This window comes from Lycorma delicatula, chromosome 13 (genome assembly GCF_047948215.1).
Source record: "Lycorma delicatula isolate Av1 chromosome 13, ASM4794821v1, whole genome shotgun sequence".
NCBI classification, from domain to species: Eukaryota; Metazoa; Arthropoda; class Insecta; order Hemiptera; family Fulgoridae; genus Lycorma; species Lycorma delicatula.
In genome coordinates, this window is record NC_134467.1 from 19,821,765 (window position 1) to 19,846,925 (window position 25,161).

At 31.7% G+C, this 25,161-nt stretch overlaps 1 protein-coding gene across 4 annotated transcripts in view; it reads left to right on the plus strand.

Annotated features, from left to right (window-relative positions):
* The window catches only part of LOC142333771 (calmodulin-like), a 402,268-nt gene that overhangs the window by 221,172 nt on the left and 155,935 nt on the right, over window positions 1–25,161 (plus strand). The window contains exon 1 of one of the 4 annotated variants that reach the window (XM_075381278.1): window positions 4,675–4,943. The exons of 2 other annotated variants lie outside the window; for them this stretch is intronic. In XM_075381278.1, coding sequence (XP_075237393.1) covers window positions 4,857–4,943 — 87 coding nt within the window. In that variant the 5' untranslated portion in view covers window positions 4,675–4,856. Of the gene's footprint in view, window positions 1–4,674; window positions 4,944–25,161 lie in introns of those variants that run through there. One more of the 4 variants, XM_075381279.1, reaches the window with a different exon arrangement.

Genomic DNA, 25,161 nt, shown 5'->3' on the forward strand with positions numbered 1-25,161 from the left:
AGGAGAAGTTTTAACTGAGTTTAATTTTGTATTTAAACTCCTCCATTCAGCGTTCCATTTGTTTTTTACTATGTTTGTTAGACGGTTTTTAACATCTGCCACTCTTACAGGAAATGTATCCAAATCATCGCAGACTGTTGCCTTTCTGGCAGCTTCGTCTGCGATTTTATTACCTGTAATACCAGCATGCCCTGGAGTCCATACAAATATGCATCGCTGTCCTCGTTGTTTTAGTACGTATAAAATGGACAGGATGTTTGCAATTAAGACATCCTTAATGTTCTTGTTCCGAATTGCGACGAGTGCACTTAATGAATCGGAACATATTAGCACTCTCTCTTCGCAATAGTGTTCAGTGTAGCGAAGAGCTTGCTGAATTGCAGTGAGTTCTGCCGTGTAGACACTAGCCACATCTGGCAGTCTCCAAAAGTGGGCTTCTTCATTTACATATATCGAGCATCCAACACCATGTTCGGTTTTAGAACCGTCAGTATAAATTCTAATATGTTCTTCGTAACTACTGACGGTTGCTAAAAATTCCTGCTGGATGATCACTTCTGGTTTCTTTTTTATTTCTCCTTGAGAGAGATCCAAATTTGTATTTACCGCTGGCAAGAGCTATGGGGGTATTTCTCTAGTAGAAATTGCTAGTGTCTCTGGTATAGCAATTTCATATTTTCTTCTTAATTCGTGGTACCTAATTCCGGTTGGTCTGGAATAGGTAGCACGATGTTCATATACTGCAGCCATAGGATGATTCGTAAACAATTTATTATTTATATGAGCAGGGAAAGCCCATACATTTGCTGCATATCTTAACAAAAGGATCTCTCTTCTATAATGTAGTGGCATTATTCTGGGAAAATTTATATTTTGTATTAAATAACTAACGCAATACCAAATGCTTCGGATATAAAACTGGATTGATTTGTATCTATTAATCGAGAAGTGTAGCCAGCCGGGTTAGTCTAATGGTTAAACTCGTTATCGAAAAATCAGCTGATTTTCGAAGTCAAGAATTCTAAGGTTCAAGACCTTATAAGAAAAGTTGTTTTTGTTTGAATTTGAATGCTAGATTAGATATTCATTGGTGGTTGGGTTTCAATTAACCACATGTTTAAAGAGTGGTCAACCTGAGTCTGATCCAAACTATATTTTTACTGGTACGTCTACACTTCCACTGTACTGTATCTGCAGCTACGCCAGACTTGGCAAGCTGGTAGCAGTAATTGCATTTACCTGCATACACACACACACACACACACACACCCAGACCCGGCAGTAACCGGAAAACTGGTTGGATAATTATATATAATCCAGAATTGTATCCTGAAGTAAAAATTCAACAACAAAATTTCATTAAAAAAAAAAAATTTCAAATTTCATTTTTCATTGTTTATATTCTAATCACTTTAGAGGTTTTCTTTAACGGTCTTTACCAGTAAGCAAATAATAAATATATATAAGCCCAGATGGTAGAGGAGGTTCTTTGATATTTTAAAAAGTAATTTACTATAAATTGTTCAATAAATATGTTTTTAAAATACTTTTCAAAAAATTTATTTTAAAATTGCAAATAAAATTAAATTTTAAGCATAGGAAATTCAAAATATTTATTAAAAAAAATTAATTACTTAAATGCACTGGTAAATTTTGTTTTTTAAGAAATTTCTTCAAGGAAAAACCTTATCAGGATTTCTTCAAAGAGGATCGACAAATCCTTTTAAATATTCTACATTTTGAAGGATCTTAAATATTAATATAAATTTTTGTTTTCAATAGAATCATCAAAATACTATAAGTTAAGATGTTAAAACCGTTTTTAATGAATTTTTTTTTTAAAGAGACTAGTCTATATAGGGCCATTTTTTGGTAAACTTTTCGGGGTAATATCTCTAAGAGGTAGGGTAAATAGTTCTTCAGGGTTAATTTTATCCAAATTTTGCAAATATAACTCTATAATAATCACAATACATGCAAACATGCTTTTTATTCATTAAAAGAACAAAAAAAATTACTACAATTTGCTTTTAAAAAATGCTGATACTGACAGAAATCCTTCAAAACAAATATAACGCTATTTATTAGTGAAAACCGAAATTACTTCCTTGTCAACTCCAATATATATATATATATTTTTTTTTTCTACCATAATCTTTTCAATTAGTGAACCTCCAACCCCAATGACACGAGAATGAAATATAAATGTATGAAATACATATATAAATATAAATGAGCTGCAAATCTTGTACATACTCAGGCCGACTATTCCTGAGCCAACCACCAAAATACACCGGTATCCACTGTATAGTATACAAATCCGTATAAAATCAACTAACTTTTACTAGGATTCGAACCTCAAAACTTTATATATAGAATGTTACATTTTAATCGCACCGAGCGATTTTCTCGTAAATTACATACAATAAAAAAAAAAACATCCCTTTCGACACGCCGGAAGACGGAGATAGATTTCACCGATGCTAAGTAGGGCTAGATAGGGTATAAAAAAAATTTCCACCGTAAAGTTAAGAAAAACTTCAAATTTATTAAGTACGGCAATGGTTATATGTGAAGAAATATTTCACATGTTAAGCATACGAAAATCATACATTTCTAGCAATATTTTAGTCATCCCTTGCCGCAAAGATTGATTTTATCAAAAGTTGTTTCAGACAAAGGTTTCAGGTAATGTTTGGAGGATTAATAAACACTTTTATATAAATATACACTTTTAATAAACCGATTCGATACTGTACCTATTAAGGGAGGTATGATTTTTTTTTTGTCCCCGAAATCCCATTTTTCGACCCCCTGCGCTAATGGTTGGTGATATAAAAAAAATGTATTTGAGACGTTTTAGGCTCTTATCCAAAAATTAGTAGGAACTTTAAACTAATTCGATATTTTACTTAATAACAAAGTTATAGCAATAATTTTTTTCGAAAAAGTCCCTCCATTTCCACCCCATGGTTCAATTTAAACCGTTAACGAATTCGACCGAGATTTTGAGACGAGTTATTTTCAAGGAACAATTTGAAAGTGATCGACGCAAAATTACGGCAGTTATCGTGTCCACAAGAAAGTAAAATATATATTTTTGAGCTGACGGTGGTTTTAGGTTTTGAGGGATGTGAAACGCAAAGATATGTTGAAATTTTCCGGAAGTCGAATCATGGTACCCATTACAAAAGGTATCTTTCTTATAAAATCTACCTAAATTATCTAAACAAAAATGATACAGATTGAAGGAGGAACCCTCACTATGAGTTTGGATTTGACCTTGAATTTGACCGTGAACGTTATTTCAAGATTAACACGATTTTTTTTTAAGTCCAATGACTTTTGACCCCACCAATGAAATGAGCAGAAAATGTTTTATTGAAATATACTGTTACAATATGACCTTGAACCTTTTTTTAGGATGTTTCATTCTAATTACCCAAGGCGATTTTCTCGTAAACTACGGACAATACCAAAAATTACCAAAAGAAAATTTACTCATATTGGAGAGGGATATGTCATGGTGACCTTGGATTTAACCTTGAACTTGAGCTTGATCTTATTTTAAGGTTAACACGATTTTTCTAATGGAATGACCTATTTGTGACCCCACTAATGAAAAGAGCAGAAAACTTTAGACTGAAATTTGGAGTCACACATATGATCTTGGACCTTTTTTTAAGGTCATACGGCTGATCATCAGAGATAGTATTATATGGGTGATGGCATTTTACGGAGATAGTGATATACGAGTTACAAGTTTTTGAAGGTCATACAATATTCCTGGAGTATTTATGTTGTAGACTATTCATCTCTAAAACTATGGGAAAGAGCATAAAAGTGTCTTATATCGTATAATACAATCTCTGACGGTTAGCCGAATGACCTTTAATAAAATTCCAAGGTCATATCCGTGACCACATATTTCAATGTAAAATTTTCTTTCGTTTTTCATTGATGGTGTAAAAAATAGGTCATTCTATTTAAAATAATCGTGTTAACCTTGAATTAACGGTCAAATTCAAGGTCTTTAGAGGTATCCCTCTCCAATATGAGTAACATTTGTTTAGGTCATCTATTTTTATTGTGTGTAGTTAACGAGAAATTCGCCTGAGGCGATTAAATCGAAACACTCCATATATGTGTGTGTATATATATGTATTACGATTGTATGTTTTGGAAAATTATATATATTTCAAGCTGTTCTACATAATTAATTTTTAACACAGATTTAATCTTTAAATGCCATTTCGTAATTTTGTTTTAAACTTGCCTTTAAAATTAAAATAACAGTTAAAATTCCTTTCTTACACTTTTTTTTTAATACTGAATTAGTACTCATCTAGTATATACAATATAAATAATTTGTACAGAGCTTTCGATTAAATAAACATTTAATTAATCGATCTTTATATTTATCAGAAATATCCTTTAAAAAATAGTTTAGAAGAGTGTAATTTTATATTGAATTGTAATTATGGTTGTACATCTTTATTTTATAGATTATACAAATATAGAGAAGTGATAAAAAAGTATATATATATATATATATATATATATAAAATAATTTAAGAGAAAAACAAAAATATATATTCACGTAACATTACAAACAACTTACAAACGTCCATTGAAAAAAATAATAATAATAATAATTTTAAAAAAAGGGAGATGAACTGGTGATGATGTATAAGTAACAAACAATTTTAATTAAATTATAAAGTAGAAATACAAAAAAAAATATTCATTTTTTTATAACAGTGATCGATAATCGATAATAAATTTATACATTTAAAAAATATACTTATATTAAATCAATAAAAGTAAAAAAAAAAAACAAAAACAAAATCAACAAAATGGCGTTCGCAGCCGCACGAATGATACTTAAGGATAAAAGAAGAAAGACATCAAAAGAAGATTTTGCGCCAAGAAGTAAAAGCAAGGTAATCGAAAAACACCCTTTATTTATATACTTTTTTTAATTTCTATTTTATATATTCTTAAGTTGATCTTTTAAAAATAAAAAATATATATTTATTTAGCATAAAAAATAAATAATTAATTAGAATGGCCTAAATATTTAAGTAATTAATAATTAAATATATTATTAATGTAAATATTTATATACATATTAACCTCTAAGAGATTTAAACAAAATAAAAGTAAGCTACATAAAGAAATGATTGAACTCTAGACTATTGAAAAAATAAAATCTACATTTAAAGTATAAATTATTAATTAAAAGGTTGTTATACTATTTTTAATACAATTATTATATATATATATATATATATATATATATATATATATATATATATATATATATATATATATATTTTATTAGATCAACCAAAGTATAGAATAAATATAATAGAATGACTTACCTTATTCCACTATATAAATTAAGGAGCGCTTTCGCGATTTACTCGCATCATCAGCTGCATTATATATTGATCTCAAATTACATTATAAACTTGGTAAAATATAATAATATATCATGCATTTATTTATTTTATTTAAAATTTAAAACCTTATCTCTTTTACTTAAACTTTTATTCAGATAAAATATATATTAATATTCATACTAAATAATAGTTTAAAATAAAATAAAAAATTAAAGATTTTAAATAAAATAAATAAATACATGATATGCTATTATATTTTACGAAGTTTGTTTGTGAATGTAATTTGAGATGAATATATTAATGCAGCTGATGATGCAAGTAAATCGCGAAAGCGCTCCTGAATATATTGTGGAATAAGGTAAGTCATTCTACGTTATTTATTCAGTATTTTGGTTGCTCTAATAATATATATATATATATAGTACAGAGGAATATGATTCTTAAAGGAATTGATTTAAAAAAAATAATAATAATAAAATAAAGTGTTTATAATAACCGTTTCAAAAATTCCAGTTGAGATCGTGTCAAATTATTTAATTTTATTCTGGAGGAAACAAATTGGTTTTTTAATCTAGAGTGATTAATTTTAAGAATTTTAGCAATAAATTTCTTATTTATGAACCGATTTGAATAAATAAGGTATAAATTTCTTTGTAATAAAACGCTTAACAATTGTTTTTTTCAAAGATAAAATTTAAATAAATCAAAAAATACAAAGATATTAACAATGAAAAGGCCGCCATTTTTAAATAGATTAAGAGGTTAGGTTCATTATTTTTATAAAAATAAACCTCTGCGTACCTTAGCAGCACACAAAATTTCAGCTCCATACGATTGATCATTCCTGAAAAATAAATTTTTATGTTAAAAATACAAAATGGTGGATTCAGGTAAACTGAGCGTTTCTGGATATATTTTGATTAAATCTTTTCCCTTTATTTCGAGGCCTAGGAGGCCATCCTCTGAATTATTGAAACGTTTTTTATAAACACTGTGTATAAAACTATATAAAGCCTATATGGTCATTATTTATACTACATATTATAATAAAAGAATAAATTAATAACGAAAAAATTGGTTACACCATCTTTAGCAATACTATTAACTCATATATATATATGACTATATAAAGCCTATACAGCTACGGCCATGATAAGGAGCGCTTATTTTTATCAAAAACACCTCTAGAGGAACTTTAATACATCTTTTATAAGAACATATTTATTAAATATATTTGTTCTTTTCATTTGGTTTTTTTTTTTAGAAAATTTAAATTATAAAATAACATAAATTAAAAGGAATGTATATAAATTAAATATGTTTTTACCATTACAGGAAATACAGCTTGAGCTTAATAATAATTTAAATAACGTAAAAGTTCAAAACAAAAAAAAATTAATTAATGGAATATATATTCTTTGTTGTAAAATATATAATAAAAGCAATTGAGAAAGGAGCAGCCTTTGTTTTTTTTTTTTTTAATATAAAAAAAAATGTTAAAGAATTTTATTTCAGAAAATAGAAATTGAATACGTAACAGAATATTATAATGAAATAACCTGTCACATAATTGTAATGAAGATTAACATCTTAAAGTAAATTTTTTGTTCGGATTAAAGAAGATCGAATTAAAACGAGCCTACTTATATGTATGAATTACTTTATAAAATACATTAATTGTTTAATGATTATTAATAAAACAACCGAATATATATTAAAAAGAAACCCTCATCATTAAGTAGCGTTTTCGTATGATTTAACTACATCATTAGTTAATTAAGAATACAATTATTACTATATTTTAATATAATATACAGTACATATATTATAACATGAGTAATTATGACTCATTACCAATAAAAAAAAAGGCAGATTTAGTTAATAAATAATAGCATAGGTCTATCGAGATGATTTTTTTTTTTTTTTTGAGGTTTTTAGGGGCATCGACTACTTTGGTCATTAGCCCCATCCCACTTCAAAAAATAAAAAATAAAAAAAGGGTTCAATATTTCACATTTTCATGTGTCAAAAAATGATCAAAATTTTACTTTTTCTTATAACTTCTGATCCAATAAAATTACTTTCTAGGCTTTCCTTTCGGCCATCCTTTTTTACGTTTCTCCATTCTTCTGACGGCCTCAACCTCTGATGACAGCGTATCTGAGGCCTCAGACATGGCATCGTCTTCCTCTATTTCGGATGCCAGTGACGTTCTTCGGCTGACGTCAGTTGATGAAACTTTCGCCGGCGCTGTTAGCATCTTTGCTAAAGAATCTAAAGTAATGTGCGATGATGTCTCCGCGGCGGATGAGCCGGACTCTATCTCTACTGCAGTACTGGGTCCGGCTGAAATAGATGCTCTCACCGAAGCTGATCTTTGCGCTTTTGGAGGCTCTATTGGTACAGGTTTTATTTCATCTGCGCCTGGTGCTTTTTCTATAATAACTTGCACCTCCATTTCCGCAGATTCGAGTTTTCTTGTCACAATTTCTTTAGATTTGTAACTACACGACGGAGCGATCTGTTTCTCTTTGTCAGATAAATCAAGATTTTTAATTCTTACACAAGTTGGTGACTTTACAATCGGAGATTTAGCTGGTTTTTTAAACGGCGCTGGTGTGTCTCTCATGTCAACGGCGTCAGTCCGGGGATGAGCCTTCTCATCTTTACTTTGTTTTCTCTGATGAGTCGACTCAATCTTTGAATCAATGATTCTTTCAATCATCGTCGCAAGACTTGGTACCATCGTGTTAAGCAACTGCTCCACATTAATTTTAGATGTGGAAGGAGCAGCCGCTGCTTCTCTATAAGAAGTCGATGGTCGTGGTGTACGCTTATTAACAATCTTCTTTGCTTCAGGATAGCTTACCTTCTGAAGCGTTTTAACTTCCTGAATTGCTGTTTCTATTTTATATGTAGGGCAGTTTCTTGAACGACAATTGTGATGCCCTTTACAGTTAACGCAGGTTGGAGGGTCTTTACATGGGTCACCCTCATGTGTTTTCTCTCCACATATACATATTTCCTGCGCTTCACATCTTGCTGTTGTGTGTCCGAATCGTTGACACTTAAAACATCTCATCGGCTGCGGGATGAAAGCTCGTACATCAAGCCGATGGATGCCACCTCATACCTTATCAGGAAGAGATGATTTATTATTTCATTAGGCTGATGATGTAAACCTGACGAAAGCGCTACCAAAATGTAAAAATATAAGAAAATTTACCAGCTGGATTTTTATAGTATATAATATTTATTTATTTTTAAGGTTTAGGTTTTGTTTTTAAATTTAAACCTTTCAATTTTATACCTTATTAAAATGTATAAATAAAAAAATGAATTTTTTTTTATAACGGGTTTTGTTAAAGAAATAAATGGGAAAGAATATATTGTCAAAAAGGTAAAAAAAATAATAAAGACTACAGCTATTCAAAGGGGCTTTAAAATAAAAAAAAGTAAAATGGTTTTGAAACAGTGACATTAATTGAACCCCAACGATTCATAAAGGTCCTGTAATCCAATAAAAAGTTAGCTGTTACAGAAACAGTAACATTAGTTCTACTCCAGTAAACTTATAAAAGTCCGCTAATGAAATAAAAGTATTCTTTTTTCAGAAACAGTAACATTAACTGAATCCCAATATCTTATAAAGCGGTTTCAAAAAAAACTTGCTTTTTGAAAACCGAATTTTACGTGAGATATCTTAAAAACTACTAGATTTACAATTCTGGGATATTTTTCATGCTATTTCCAATTTCAAATTATATCAGAAACCACCAACTTTACTCCTTAATTTGGATCCTAAAAATTATAATAGGGTTTCTTTTTATTAGAAGAGTTAAAATCCGGGTGAAATATTTCGCTATCTGTAATTCAAAACCAAAGCGTTTCTTGTTTTTATGTACTTTTTCCATTATTTTTACCAGTAGAACATGCCCTGATAGTTGCTCCGTTTCTTCGTGGGACATTCTGTATATATACCAATGTTTAAAATTTAAAATATAACCAAATATTATAACAAAAAAAAATAAAATAAAAAATAAGTACGTAATATTTCTATATCTAAATAGTTACAATTTTTCCCATGGGACAATTACGAGTATATAACCATTTAAGATAAATGGTTTAACATTCGGGCCGTCGGGAATAGAAGTGAAGAAGGGATGAAAAGGGGGGTTACAAGAACAAATAAAATTATGGGTTGATTATCTAATAATAATAATAATTGGACAAGTTGAGGTACTAACAGAGATACTGTGACATCAAAAGTTCCCATGAGAGGTAATTTTGTACTGAAGAGAACAACCGAAATGGTATAAAATAAGGGAGAGTGTTAATGGTTGACGGTAGTGAAGAGGGGGCGGGAGAATTTTGTAGAAATGTTGTTAGTGGGTGGGAGGAGAAGTTATGTTGTCAAAATATAACACAGTAATCTTTATGAGTGTTGAAACAATAACTTTGATGTGGTAGTATGTCGACGTTGATGAAAAGGATGAGGTCTGTTTATATATATATATATATATATATATATGATGACAATGTAGTTAGATTGCAAACATAACTGGTGTCATCATCGCTGGCTAGGGGTATATTGCATCAGATTACATATAAAACCAAATTGATTGACCGCTGACGACGTTTTATATTTCATCACATTTATATAATACAAACATAGCTTTTTTTTATTCTATAAGCAATAATAATGACACTTTGCTACGGAATATTAAAAAAAAAAAAAGAAAAGTCAAATTTATTAAATATATATCCAACTGAAAGATTTATTTTTATTGTTTTTTACAGTTATATTTATTATAAATTTTCCAGTAACAATAAAAAAAAAAAAACTGAAAAAATATTTCATAACTTTCCCGGCTTTTAATAATAAAAATTAAAAGAGTTAGAGCCCAAAAAAAAATTTACTAATAATGTAATAAAAAAAAAATTCCTTTCAGCACGCCGGAAGGCAGAGGTACATTTTACCGGAGCAAAATAGGAGTACGCGAACTCGGATTGTACGAGCTGGTATCAAACATTACTTTCCACGTTCTCTCATTAGATTACAAGCTATTGCAAAATTAATCAAGACTTCCTTATGATTTTTCCTGAACGGCTTGACAACACACCTATTTCAGGATTAGTGGAAGATTCCACGTTTGTCTCCTCCGTATTGATAAAAAAAAGACAATGTTTTCAGAAACATAACAGTGATGTTGAGAAGATGATTTGAAAGTACAGCAAGCCAACATTACCCACTTTAAATACAGAGTTATCATAAAAGAATGGTGCGGCTTCAGTAATTCATAGGAAGATTGTAGGGAAATTTCTAGATGTTATATTGATATCTCTGAAAGCCTCCAACCCAAAAGTTTGTTTATCAGCAGTTGTAACCACAACGTCAGTTTTTGTATTGATGTTGCGGTAAGTTTAGCGAGCTATTATGTTCTCGGATAAAGACAAAGCAAAGTGTGTTTTATTGATGGCCGAATTAAAATCCGTAATTTTAGTTCAACGTGCGTTTCGACGTGAATTCGGAACAGGACCACCACACAAAAATAACATAACACGTTGGTTCAAACGATTCGAAGAAACCGGATCGGTTAAGAAAAAGAAATCAACCGGCAGACCAAGAAACGGTTGAACTAATTAGACAATCGGCAATTAGAAGTCCTGGGAAGTCCATCCCCCGTCGGAGTGTCGAATTAGGTATTCCAAAATCAACAGTTTACAAAGTTTTACATAAAAAACTGAAATTACACGCTTATAAAATCCAGATACTACAGGAATTGAAACGCGATAATGGTTTAAAACGTTAAAATTTCGCTGTTGAAATGTCGGACAGAATAAGTGAAAACGAATCATTTTTAGATGATATAATTTGTACAAACGAAGCTACATTCCATCTGAATGGATGCGTTAACAGACGCAATTCAAGAATATGGGGCTCTGAAAACCCACATGCAATTATTGAGAAACAACGCGATTCGGCTAAAGTTAATTTTTGGTGCGGTGTGATGAAAAATCGTGTAATAGGGCCTTTCTTCTTTGCTGAAAAAACAATTAATGGAGTCGCGTATCTTGACGTGTTAACCGATTATTGCTTTCCTCAACCGGATGAACTCGAAAACACTCATCGACTTCATTTCCAACAAGATGATGCTCCCCCGCACTTCAATGCATCGGTCACGGACGCTTTGAACGAAAAATTTGGAGATCGATGGATAGGCCGGAAAGGACCCGTACTTTGGCCTCTAAGGAATCCAGACCTGACACCTTGCGATTTTTTCTTGTCGGGGTACATCAAAAGCGTTATTTATACACAAAAAATTCGCGACCTAAACCGCTTAAAAAACAGGATTAATGAAGCGATGACAACCATTAACGAAGTAATGTTAACTAATGTTTGGAAAGAAGTTGAGTATCGTTTGGACATTTGACGAGCGACTAAGGGCGCACATATTGAAATGTATAAATTATGTAAAAAAATATGAGACGACAAATTTGAAAAATAACAAACATGAACTGTAGTAATTCTGTTTTAATTTAAACCATGTTCAAAACCGCCCCATGCTTTTATGATAATCCTGTATTACAAATTACGATGGATACCCTACCTTGTCTGAATATACCGAACTTTTCTTCTTAATTTTAGGTATATTTACACACTTTCAAATTAATCAAGGATAACAGACAGAAAAATCACACTTCTTGTCTGTAAAATAATGTCACTTCCAAAAATTAAACTATACACAGTACTAAGTCACGGCAGTTCACTTCAAATTCACTCAATACGACAATGGTTTCATATGTTTAGCATATGGAATTGTAAGAAGAAGAAGAAGGCTTCCCATTCTTCTTCTTCTTCTTACAATTCCAATAATATTTTGGTCATCCTTTATCGTAAGGGTTGGTAATATCAAAAATTGTTTCAGACAAAAGTTTTAGGTAATATTTAGAGAACTAACAATCACTTTAAACGGGTATTCGATCTTCTGCCTATTAAGGGAGTTATGATTCTTTTTGTCCTTGAGACCCCAATTTTTCCACCCCTTGGTCATTATCCAAAGAATAGTAGGAACTTTAAACGAATTCGATATTTTACTTAATAAAAAAGTTAGAGCAATATTTTGTTTTTTCGAAAAAGTCCTCTCCATTTCCACCCCCATAGTCCGATTTGCCCATTAACGAACTCGATCAAGATTTTTCGTCGTTATATTTTGTGTTTTTCTAGTTTTTTTAAATTTATTTTGGTCATCCCTTGCCGTAACGGTAGGTCAAATAAAAAATTGTTTTAGACAAATGTTTTAGGTAATGTATAGAGGACTAACGACCACTTTAAATCGATACTGTACCTATTAAAGAAGGTATGACCTTTTTGTCTTCGAAACCCCATTTTTTCCACCTCCTAGGCCAACGGTTGGGGATATCAAAAATCTTTACTTAGATAAGTTTTAGGCCTTTATTCAAAGAGTAGTAGGAACTTTAAACGAATTCTATATTTTAATTAATAAGACGGTTATACAGTGTTGCCAACTGACGTGTAGGGAGAAAAAAAAATCTTTCCTATGCATGACTTTTAACTTCTTAATTTTAGGGTTGTTTCCTTTCTGAAACACCGGTTAAGTATTGCTGCTTATATCCATGGGATGTTATAATTGTAAATGTTACCATGAAAAACCGAAATAAGAGAATATCAAAATTCTCCGGAAAATATCGATACACATCAAGTACGTCAATGAAATACCGAAATATTTGCTTATTCGGAGCTTCACCGATGTATGTTAACAAACACAGATAAGTTCTGGTGGGGGTCGAACAGATAACAAGAAATAAAATTTAAAAAATCACCCAATACAATCATTAAGGTAAATAGATTAGGAAAAACCCTCGTAAATAAAAAAGTAAATTTAAATTTAACCCAAACATAACCTACTCTCGCTTCGTTCCCTATCCTCGTTTAATTAACGTTAAATTTACAATTTATATATGTTATTCTCCAACACTGTAGAGGATTAATCAAATGCACCGCATTAAGTATACACCGATGGTGAAATTTGAATAAAAATATTTTTATAAAAAATAGAACAAAGGGCAAACCATCCGACTATTTATTTATATCGTTATCGTTCATCCATGCAGTTAACATATTCCGTACGTATATTCTGATTGGCCCTTTCAATTTATATAATGCTGAAAGTTTGATTCATTTTTTTTTATAATTACGGTGAATTTAAATAATCGCCTTCAGTGTTGAGAAACACATAGTGTAAATAATTTGCATATTTAACGTTAAATATACGAGGTTAACGAGCATAAGTTGTGTTCGGCTTAAATTTAAATTCGATACAACACAACCGACATTTAGAAAAAAATAAGCCGATTTACGTAGCGGAATCCTATCGTCTGAGCCTTTCATCTGAAGGTCCCGGGTTCGAACCTCTTGTCAGGCATGAAATTCTTCATACGCTATAAATTTATAACTTATGTGGCGATAACATTAAGCCAGAAAAAAATTTCAATTTTAATCAAAGTTCATTTATATTTACTTTCCGGGCATCATAGATGTAGAGATATAAGGGTGTCCCACATAAAACGCAACCCATCAATCACTCATCCATGAAATTTCAAAAGTCAAGCTTACTCCCCTACTCGTTACTGAAATGGACTCGTCCAACATCTGAACATCGCGGCGACGCATTAGAACACTACCGATAGTAACAACATGAAATCATAACGTTCAGTGTATTGCTAAACACAAGATGGTATTTTCGCTAAACGTGTTTTCATCGTCGAGTCGTACTTCAGTACGAAATCAGTGGTTGCAGTGCAAGATTTATTTTGCCATAAGTACCCAGATAAACCGGCTCCTAACAAAACATCAGCATTAAGGTTAGTTGCAAAATTTAGAGAGACCGGTTCTGTTAATAACAAGGAACACAAAAGATCTGCATCAGTGTTACAGATACAGTCACTGAAATCAAAGACCGATTATTCGCCTCGCCAAATAAATCGATCAAACGTTTGTCTGCTGAAATTAATTTGTCTAAATCGACTGCTCATCGGGCGACCAAACGATTACAATTACGACCTTATCGCATTCAAACGGTTTATCGACTTCTTGAGCCCAACAAAGAAAAACGGCTACAATATTGTCAACGGTTCCATCGATTTCTGCGTGAGGAAATTAATTTTACGGATTCGTTATTTTTCGCAGATGAAGCACGGTTTCATTTGGAAGGCTGCGTAAACAGCCAAAACAGTATAATTTGGAGCGCTGAAAATCCCCACGTTTATCACGATAAATAATTACACCCGCAGAAATTGGGCGTGCGGTGCGCGATATCGCGGAAGAAAATAATCGGTCCTATTTTTTTCGAGTACACCATTAATGCAGAACGATATCAGGATATTTTGTATCGCTTCATCGCATTCTTGGAAGAGGAAGACAGACACTGCCGGCTTTAACATGACGGTGCGACATCGCACTACGCAGGTTCGACTTCTGATTTCGTCAAGGAATTCTCCGGTAATCGTGTTATCGGTTGAGGCTTGTGGCCACCAAGATCTCCAGATTTGACTGCGGCGGATTTTTATCTATGGGTTACCTCAAAGAAAAAACCTACAGCAACAAACGACGAACACTTGAACGATTGAAAATTAATATTGAATAAGCTGTATTAAATATCCAGCCACAAACTTTGAAAACGTTGCAAGTAACGCTGTAAAAAGAATTGAAGCTTGTATTCAAGAAGAACTTCCAACGTTTACTCTAAATGTAAGGTAATGGATGGTAATAATAAAAATGACATTTACATTTACACATGCCTTTTTATTATTTCAATACCTACCAATATAAGGCAGCAACAAACGACGAACACTTGAACGATTGAAAGTCAATATTGAACAAGCTGTGGTAATTTCCAGCCACAAACTTTGAAAATAGTTGCAAGAAATGCTGTAAAAAGAATTGAAGCTTGTATTCAAGAAGAACTTCCAACGTTTACTCTAAATGTAAGGTAATGGATGGTAATAATAAAAATTACATTTGCATTTACACATGCCTTTTTATTATTTCAATACCTACCAATATAAGGCAGCAACAAACGACGAACACTTGAACGATTGAAAGTCAATATTGAATAAGCTGTATTAAATATCCAGCCACAAACTTTGAAAAAAGTTGCAAGTAACGCTGTAAAAAGAATTGAAGCTTGTATTCAAGAAGAACTTCCAACGTTTACTCTAAATGTAAGGTAATGGATGGTAATAATAAAAATTACATTTGCATTTACCTTTTTATTATTTCAATACCTACCAATATAAGGTTGGATTGCGTTTTATATGGCACACCATGTACTTCCCCGTTAAAGCCCATCAGAACAAGGAACAAGAGGGGAACATCAGGGAACAAGAAACAGGAGGGGATGATGTGTCGATCGGAACCTCACTAGGTGGATGTTTTTCCTTACGGGGTTGGGATGTAATGGTATACTGAGATGAATGTCACGTGAGACTCTGTGATGGAGCTGAGTTGGAGTAGGAGGTCTGGCCGCTTCTGCTTTGAAGACCAGACCGGAGTCAATAATTTAACCTAAGTCTGGGGTACGAACCAAAGTTGAGTTCAGTAAAGGAACTAGGATTAAATTTCGTTGTTGCCAGCAACATTATTGGTGGTATGTTGTGTTTAAATTTACCTAGAATTTCGAGACATTCACAGAAATTTGCTCAATAAAGTAGAATTAGGTGTGAGGTTCGTGCTTCTGCGAACTCGGTTTTCGATTTCAGGGATACGATGTAGGGCATTCAAGATGTCCGGACGAGGCATACGGCGAAGGCAAAAACTGAGTTAATAAATCACCGATGTAAATGTCTACCGCGGCATTTACATCGGTGGAATCCCAATGAGGCCAGGCTTATTACTATGAGATGTAAAAAGTCAGAGGGCGATAGACGTCTCCCGTTAAAGCTCATCAAGGCAATGAACGGGGCGGGGGTGGTGTGGCGACCGGAAGCGTCACAACGCGGGTTATCTTCTCCTACGGGGTTGGAATGAAGAGGTATACTGGAAAAAGGAAATTATGGTAATCAGTCATAGAATGGTGTACGGGTTTTTTTTCAACATTTCTCGACGTTTCATGAAACAGGGATACCAAAAAACAAAAAAAAGTACGGGGTAATGTTCGTACGTAAATTCGTATGTGAGTTGGCTTGTTTGAAACTTAATAACTTTTGACTGTATGAACCGATTTTTGATGAAATTTTATACAGAAATTCGTGTATATGGAACAGTAGACTAATTTACTGTTTTTCAGAAACCGGTTTATATTAAGCCTCAGTCTATTTTATTAAAGTGTAAACGATGTACTCGTATTTTGAATTTTTTTAAACCAATTAAAATTTTCCCGTCAAAACGCTCCAAACTGTCATGGCCTCTCGTATGACGTCACACCTTAGAAAACAATCATATGTTTAGTGGAGTGTTTAAACTGTTTCGAAAATTATTAAATCTAAAATGAATTCCAAGTTTTACAAGTGCCTCAGTCTGAAAGTAATCTCTTTTTCTTGTTTAGCCTCCGAGAATTACCGTTCAGTTATTACTTCAGAGAATGGATGAGGATGATATGAATGAGGGTAGTCATGTACAGTCTCAGTTCGACCATTCCTGAGATGTGTGGTTAATTGAAACCCAACCACCAAAGAACACCGGTATCCTTGATCTAATATTAAAAGTATAAAAATAACTGACTTTACTAGGGCTTGATCACTGGAACTTTCGACTTCCAAATCAGTTGATTTGTGAAGACGCGTTCACCACTAGACCAACCCGGTGGGTTTAGTCTTAAATTACTACCATTACAATTCCAAACAAATTGTTTATTTAACAAACTGTATACAATTTCGAACGAACCTTATATTCCAGGCATATTTTACATTTGATTGTACATATTTTGCCATTACAATTTATCTCCACGTAGCTTACAGAATTATCTTTATACGATGCTCTTGAGCATCTAAAATCAAATTTGACCATTATTATAACTATTTAATTATGAGAAACCATTTCTACTGACAACTAACCTCGTAAACAATACGGTCAAAATCCATTACTTGTCTACTTAATAGTTGTCCACTTAATAACCGGTCGGCCAATAATTAGTTAGTTAGTTCATAGATGGCGCCACTGAATCGCTATATTGAAATAAGAAAATAAATATAATCTAACCAAATTTCCATTTCAAAGATTTTTAGTCGTAATACTATTACACAAAATCGTATAACATGCGAAAAAAATGTATTTTAGAACATAAAATCAACAATAAACCACATAGACCCCCGTAAAAAACAATCTGACGTTTTGCAAAACATATCGTCATAGCTCTGATTGGTGTTTTATATCACGTGACCAACGGGATTATTTTTACTTATTTATTTCATGATAATATTAAATAAATTAACAAATTAGGTTAATTTTCAATATTTTTAGATTAAGACCATTTGTAGAAAACAAAATTCTATCTGGTTTTCCCTTACTGTCATCTAGCCTTTTTGTTTGTAAGATTTTCGGGTCAGTATCTTAAGAGATGGTAGATAGTGTTTTTGGAGTTCATTTTCCAAAAATATAAATAAAACTGTTTTTAACAAAACGATCCTGATATCAAAAAAAAAAAAGGTAGACACTACATTTCTCTTTAAATCTTTACATGGAACTAGCAGTTAATGATGTTAAAGAACAATTTAGATTCGGAGTAACAGTACAAGGTGAAAAGATAAAGATGCTACGATTTGCCGTGATATAGTAATTCTAGCCGAGAGTAAAAAGGATTTAGAAGAAACAATGAATGGCATAGATGAAGTCCTACGCAAGAACTATCGCATGAAAATAAACAAGAACAAAACAAAAGTAATGAAATGTAGTAGAAATAACAAAGACGGACCGCTGAATGTGAAAATAGGAGGAGAAAAGATTATGGAGGTAGAAGAATTTTGTTATTTGGGAAGCAGAATTACTAAAGATGGACGAAGCAGGAGCGATATAAAATGCCGAATAGTACAAGCTAAACGAGCCTTCAGTAAGAAATATAATTTGTTTACATCAAAAATTAATTTTAATGTCAGGAAAAGATTTTTGAAAGTGTATGTTTGGAGTGTCGCTTTATATGGAAGTGAATCTTGGACGATCGGAGTATCTGAGAAGAAAAGATTAGAAGCTTTTGAAATGCGGTGCTATAAGATTATGTTAAAAATCAGATGGGTGGATAAAGTAACAAATGAAGAGGTATTGCGGCAAATAGATAAAGAAAGAAGCGTTTGGAAAAATATAGCTAAACGAAGAGACAGACTTATAGACCACATATTAAGGCATCCTGGTATAGTCGCTTTAATATTGGAGGTACAGGTATAAGGAAAAAATTGTGTAGGCTGGCAACGTTTGGAATACGTAAACCAAATCGTTAGGGATGTAGGAATAATTACTGAATTCATTAATTAATACTCAAAACATTACGATGTTAATTAGTCAAGATTACCGAGCGAAGCAAGCGTAGGTTAAGTTTGGTTAAATTATATTTATAAAATAAATAAATATAAATAACCATTTATTAAAATTAATAAAGAGACTGTTCATTTTCCACCGAAATCCGACTGACTACTTTGTTTTTAAATAAAGCTGTAGCTGCGGTGACGTTAATACGTAAGTACCTTTCTTTTTCCTGTTTAGCCTCCGGTAACTACCGTTTAGATAATACTTCAGAGGATGATATGTATGAGTGTAAATGAAGTTTAGTCTTGTACATTCTCAGTTCAACCATTCCTGAGATGTGTGGTTAATTGAAACCCAACCACCAAAGAACACCGGTATCCACGATCTAGTATTCAAATCCGTGTAGAAATAACTGGCTTTACTAGGACTTGAACGCTGTAACTCTCGACTTCCAAATCAGCTGATTTGGGAAGACGCGTTAACCACTAGACCAACCCAGTGGGTAATACCTAAGTACCTAAGTACCACTTAAGATATATCGTTAAAAATCTCTCAATAAAGGCTTACTACTACAGAAGAGGATGTACAAAATCCAATTTTTTTTTATTTGGGGCTTTTTTGAACACTTTTGGTTCACTCTATTGCAATCAAAAAATGAGATGCACAATTAGATGTTACAACAGTTCTAAATCCAAAATTTCAACATCCTCCGGCTAATCGTTTTTGAGTTATGCGAAGTACATACGTACAGACGTCACGCCGAAACTAGTCAAAATGGATTCAGGAATATTCAAAATGGATATTTCCGTTGAAATCCGAAAACCGAAATTTTTCGCGACCACAATACTTCCTTTACTTCGTAAAAGGAAGTAAAAAACATTACCTTCCACTTAAAAACAAAATCATGTGTGGTTAACACCGCCCGGCCGAAGTGAAAACTTCTGTTGGGATCGTAATCGTTTAGAAGTAATATACATGCATATATATTTACATATACATATTAATAATTTTAATATTACGTATGACATTACTAGTACGATATATATATATATATATATGTATAGAATAATTTATTTTTATTCGTATAATCATTAGATCTAATATGCGTACACTTATGTAGGGTTTTAAACAATATACTGTCATATAACATACATATGAATAATACATAAATTTACTTACATACACAATGACTGAATTATTCTTCTATAATATTTTTCAATATTATATTGATGATACACGAAATATATAAACCGAAAGATGTGTATAGAAGTTAAACGAATAATTACGCGTACACTGAACAACAAATAAAAATGTATTTACTATAAAACGAAACACAGAACCTACGCACAACTGACTGTCGCTCGGACAAAGTCGGCTTCACCGAGTCTGTTCGAATGAGCTAATCACAACAAAGCCTTACGGATTATACTTGTTCACTACCCAACTGATGTTTCTCCCTCGCTCGGCTATACTCGTTAATCCCGAGCTTAGCCGAATGAGTATTACATCTAAGAACCTGACAGAACGTTGTTATTAACTACCATTAATCTCTGTATAACTGGGTAGGGAATCCTTATGGCGTAAAATACAATTAACTGTTCAATATTGAAGCATATTCTAGAGCCGCAGAATGAACGGCTGGGAACTAAATAAAACCTTGTACGCTTTCACGACTATAATTATGATGGTAGGAATGTTTATTTTACTCAAATCAGATAACCAAAAGAACGGTCATTGAAAAATTTATAATTTTTTTAAAATAATTAAATAATTACTAATAAATCAATATATTTAAATTAAAAAAAAAAGGTTAAAAAAAAGAAGATGAAGCCTGATTCAAACCGATGTGCCTTCTTGTAAGATCCAAATATTTCATTAATTAAATTTTTATTTGGTTAAAACTCTGGAACCAATGAAAATAACTACCTTTTGTAATATATCGTTGAAAAGCTCCCAATAAGGGCCTATTACTACAGTAAAAATAAAGTCCAAAATCCAAATCTGTTGAATTTGGGGCTTTTTTGGACACTTTTGGCCCAATTGATTGCAATTAAAAGGCGAGATGCAAGAACTAGATGTTACAACAGTCGTATATAAAAAAAATTCAATATCCTGCGGCTAATCATTTTTGAGTTATGCGAAATACGTACTTACACACGTCACGCCGAAACTAGTCAAAATGGATTCAGGGATGGTCTTTCGTTGAAATTTGAAAACCGAAATTTTTCGCGATCACAATACTTCGTACAAGGAAGTAAAAAAAAAGGTTTGGTAACTTTTTATTGGTTGTACATTGTTTAGTAGAATGTTTTAGTTTCTTCTACCCAACATAGTAAACGTTTTTTTTTTTTGTCTTCAGTCATTTGACTGGTTTGATGTAGCTCTCCAAGATTCCCTATCTAGTGCTAGTCGTTTCATTTCAGTATACCCTCTACATCCTATATCCCTAACAATTTGTTTTACATACTCCAAACGTGGCCTGCCTACACAATTTTTTCCTTCTACCTGTCCTTCCGATATTAAAGCGACTATTCCAGGATGCCTTAGTATGTGGCCTATAAGTCTGTCTCTTCTTTTAACTATATTTTTCCAAATGCTTCTTTCTTCAGAAGTTATTAATGAAATAAAATTTATGTAATTTTCATTAAAAAAAAAAAAAGTATATATAATTTAATAAGCATATAAGGAAGTTATGTGGTGTCTACATCAGATATATTTTTGCGGGATTTATTGTAATATTATTACTAAAAATTTTAATAAATCAAAAAATTTGAAAAGTTAAAAAAATCGATATATTTAAATTTTGATCGGCTCCCCCATCCACAATATTACCCTCAAGGTATTTTTTTGTGTCGTTTGCAAAAAAATAATATGCCTTGGAAGACGTTAAAAAAAATCTGTTAAAATATGTAATAAATAAAAAGATAGTTTTTTTCGATTTTTGGGGAAGGGCGAATTTTGGGACAATTTTTATTTTTTTAATGGTAAGATAAGCATGCACATATAGGAGGTGAACTTTCTAGGGTCGCTGCCATCGATGAGGTATGTGAGACTCCTGAATCGGTTTTCAGGTGACTCAAGTGGTGAACAACGCGTCCCGGGAATGCTTTCAGGGCGGGTACTGGAACGTGTTGTTTCATAGAGGGAATTTTTTTAGTGAATCGCTCATCTCCGACGGGCAGCTCACACACCCAGTAGTGTGGGCTGCTGGGCGTCTGGGAGCAGATTTTTCCTCCTTCTATGAAAAAAGATGGAATGAGCTTAATGTAAAGTGGGGTTATATTTGCAAAATTTTGAAAAAATTGACCCCAAAGAAACTATCTACCCCATCCCTTGAAGATAGAGACTCCGAAATTTTACTAAAAAATTCCCCAATATATACGACTCTGCCAAATTTAATCAAAATCAGTGTTTTCCTCAAATTTTATTAATCTTCAAACTTGTCAACACACGTACATACGTACGTACACAAACCACCATTTTTTTTTTTTTTGTTTTTTGGGGAGATTCCTGGGTTATAAAACTTCTAGGAATACAAAAAATTCATACCCCATTTTTTTTTTGTTTATCATCTTTTTCTTTTTCCTGTTTAGCCTACGGTAACTACCGTTTAGATAATACTTCAGAGGATGAATGATGATATGTATGAATGTAAATGAAGTGAAGTCTTGTAAAATATCTCAGTTCGACCATTCCTGAGATGTGTGGTTAATTGAAACCCAACCACCAAAGAACACCGGTATCCACGATCTAGTATTCAAATCGGTGTAAAAATAAAGTGGCTTTACTAGGACTTGAACGCTGGAACTCTCGACTTCCAAATCAGCTGATTTGGGAAGACGCGTTCACCACTAGACCAATTGTTTATCATCCTATCCATCTTATAACATAACTCTAGAGTTACGATGTCAGGAATTTAAAAATATACTGACATATAAAATTGCATAAGTTTACTATTACGTGATTGGAAAATTCATTAAGTAATTTTTTTTTTTACCACTAATTTAAAACAAATTATTGTGCTTCAAACTGATTGGTAAAGATGTAAAGAACCTTACATAAAATTTTCCTTTACATTGGGCGTAACGCAACGTTTAATATTCCTTATATAAGTAAATTAAAATAATGTCAACTGAGAATAACTATTTTACAATTGAAATGCGTCGTCACCAATTATAATCTTTTTTTTTTTTCAAATTAGAGTTTTTGAACTGAAAACTTCTTTAGGCGCGTTATGTCAGAATTTTTTGTATTACATGGAACATGGGAAATAAAAATCGCTGACTCGTAATTCAATCTGTAACGTAACGCAATACGCTAAGCATATATATATATATATATATATATATATTTATATATATATATATGAAAGAGAAAAAGGCATACAGCGAGAATATATATACGCATATATGAATTTATAGTATAATATGTAGTAGCAGAGGATGGGAGATGGGGGAAAAACTGCCGGTGATTCACAATAATTCTGCATCTATCGCTCATAATAACAAAAAAAAAAAAATTGTTTAAATTCAGTGTAAATGTAACATATTATAATATCTATTGACTTTAGATAACATATGTGAAAATTTTCAACACCTAATTTAAATGCATTAAAAACTTATTAATTTAGAAAATATTGTCGGTAAAGATTGCTGTTTATTGTTAAAAAATTACTTTATATGATATATTTTGGTCCTGCAATTCTATAGGGGCGAATTTCGCTCACGCTATTGTCTCGAGAACGGACGGTGGCCGCTAGACGCATGAAACTAGGACCAATCATTGCGGATGATTTGTTAAATCAAGCCTTTCAAAATCGCGTTAAAAATGCCCTAGGGCGCACCGTTTTCGAGATACGCTCTATTTTTATTTAACGAAAGATATATCTGAGAAATCCTGTTTCTTATGTAAAATATAAATAAAATAATCAGCTGTTAGCTATCACAACCATAAAAAAATTTTAAATCCACAACACTCCCTTTCGCTGAACGTAATGATGACTGATTGATGTAGAATATCGTTATAAATTTACAGGGTTAACGGAATAGCTGTTAGATTATAAAAACCAACAATTATTTTGAAGTTTGAATCGTAAATAATGATCATTGATATAAACACATATCGCTGAAAGTAATGATGACCTACATCTCATCATAAATTTAAAATTAATCACGCTGTTTGCAGTTAAAACATATGTTTTACTAAAAATTTTTCAGTAAATGAACTGTTTGTGAACACATATTCATCATTGAAAGTAGCCGTTCTTTAATGTATTCGAATAAACCCGTGAAAAGAGACGTGGAGGTTCAATAGCCAATTTCTTTGTTGTAATTTTGGGAGCATCTCAAATCCGTGTTTTACAATGTATTTTGCAGTAAATTCACTCTTTCAGCGTGATAATTTAACTATAAACTGAGGATAATCGTAGAAAACACACGTTCAAATTGTGCGTCAAATTAGTTCTACTGGGTCAAAGGTTTAAGTGGCTATTCAATGTAAACATTATAGCTATTTGTAATATATAATCATTTGAAACGATTGCGATCCCATACAAGTTTTCACTTCGGCCGTGCGGTCTTAAGCACACATATTTATTTATTTATTTTTTTTTAATTTAAAAAAGATTTATTTAAAATAATCTATTAAAATAAGGTAAAGATTTGAATGAATATTTTATTAATTCTACCAATAACATACATTAAAATATAAGAGAATAAAGAAAAAAAATTCCCTATAACGTAATAGAAATTTCCCTTACCTTAGTAATAAAAAAATGTCAATGTAAAAAAGTAACTGTATCAATAAAAAAAGAAAAACAAAATAGAAACAGTAATATTTAATAAATGATTTGTAATAAACACAGTCTAGTATATGTTAAATGATGTGGTATTTTAATATTTAAAAAGCAGTACATTGACTAACCGAATAACATTGATTTAACTCACACCAATAAATTCCCTATCATAAGAAAATCAGTTCTACCAACTGTTGAATGTAATTTTTTTTTTATTGAAAAAAAGATAGTATTTTATTATTTTCCAATAAATAAAATAACATTAAAATTCTTATTTATAAAAAAAAAAAGGTTAAAAAAGAAATTTTGTCAAAAAAACTAATAGAATAATACTGAAAAATAATTTAAAAAAAAAAATTTGCGTTTCGATTTTTACATAATCATCATCAATACCTATAGAAATCAATTAAAAATAATATAAAAATAAAAAAATCGTAAAAAAAATACCGAATAAGTGAAGGAGATGCTCGGTCTCGTTGTTTCAT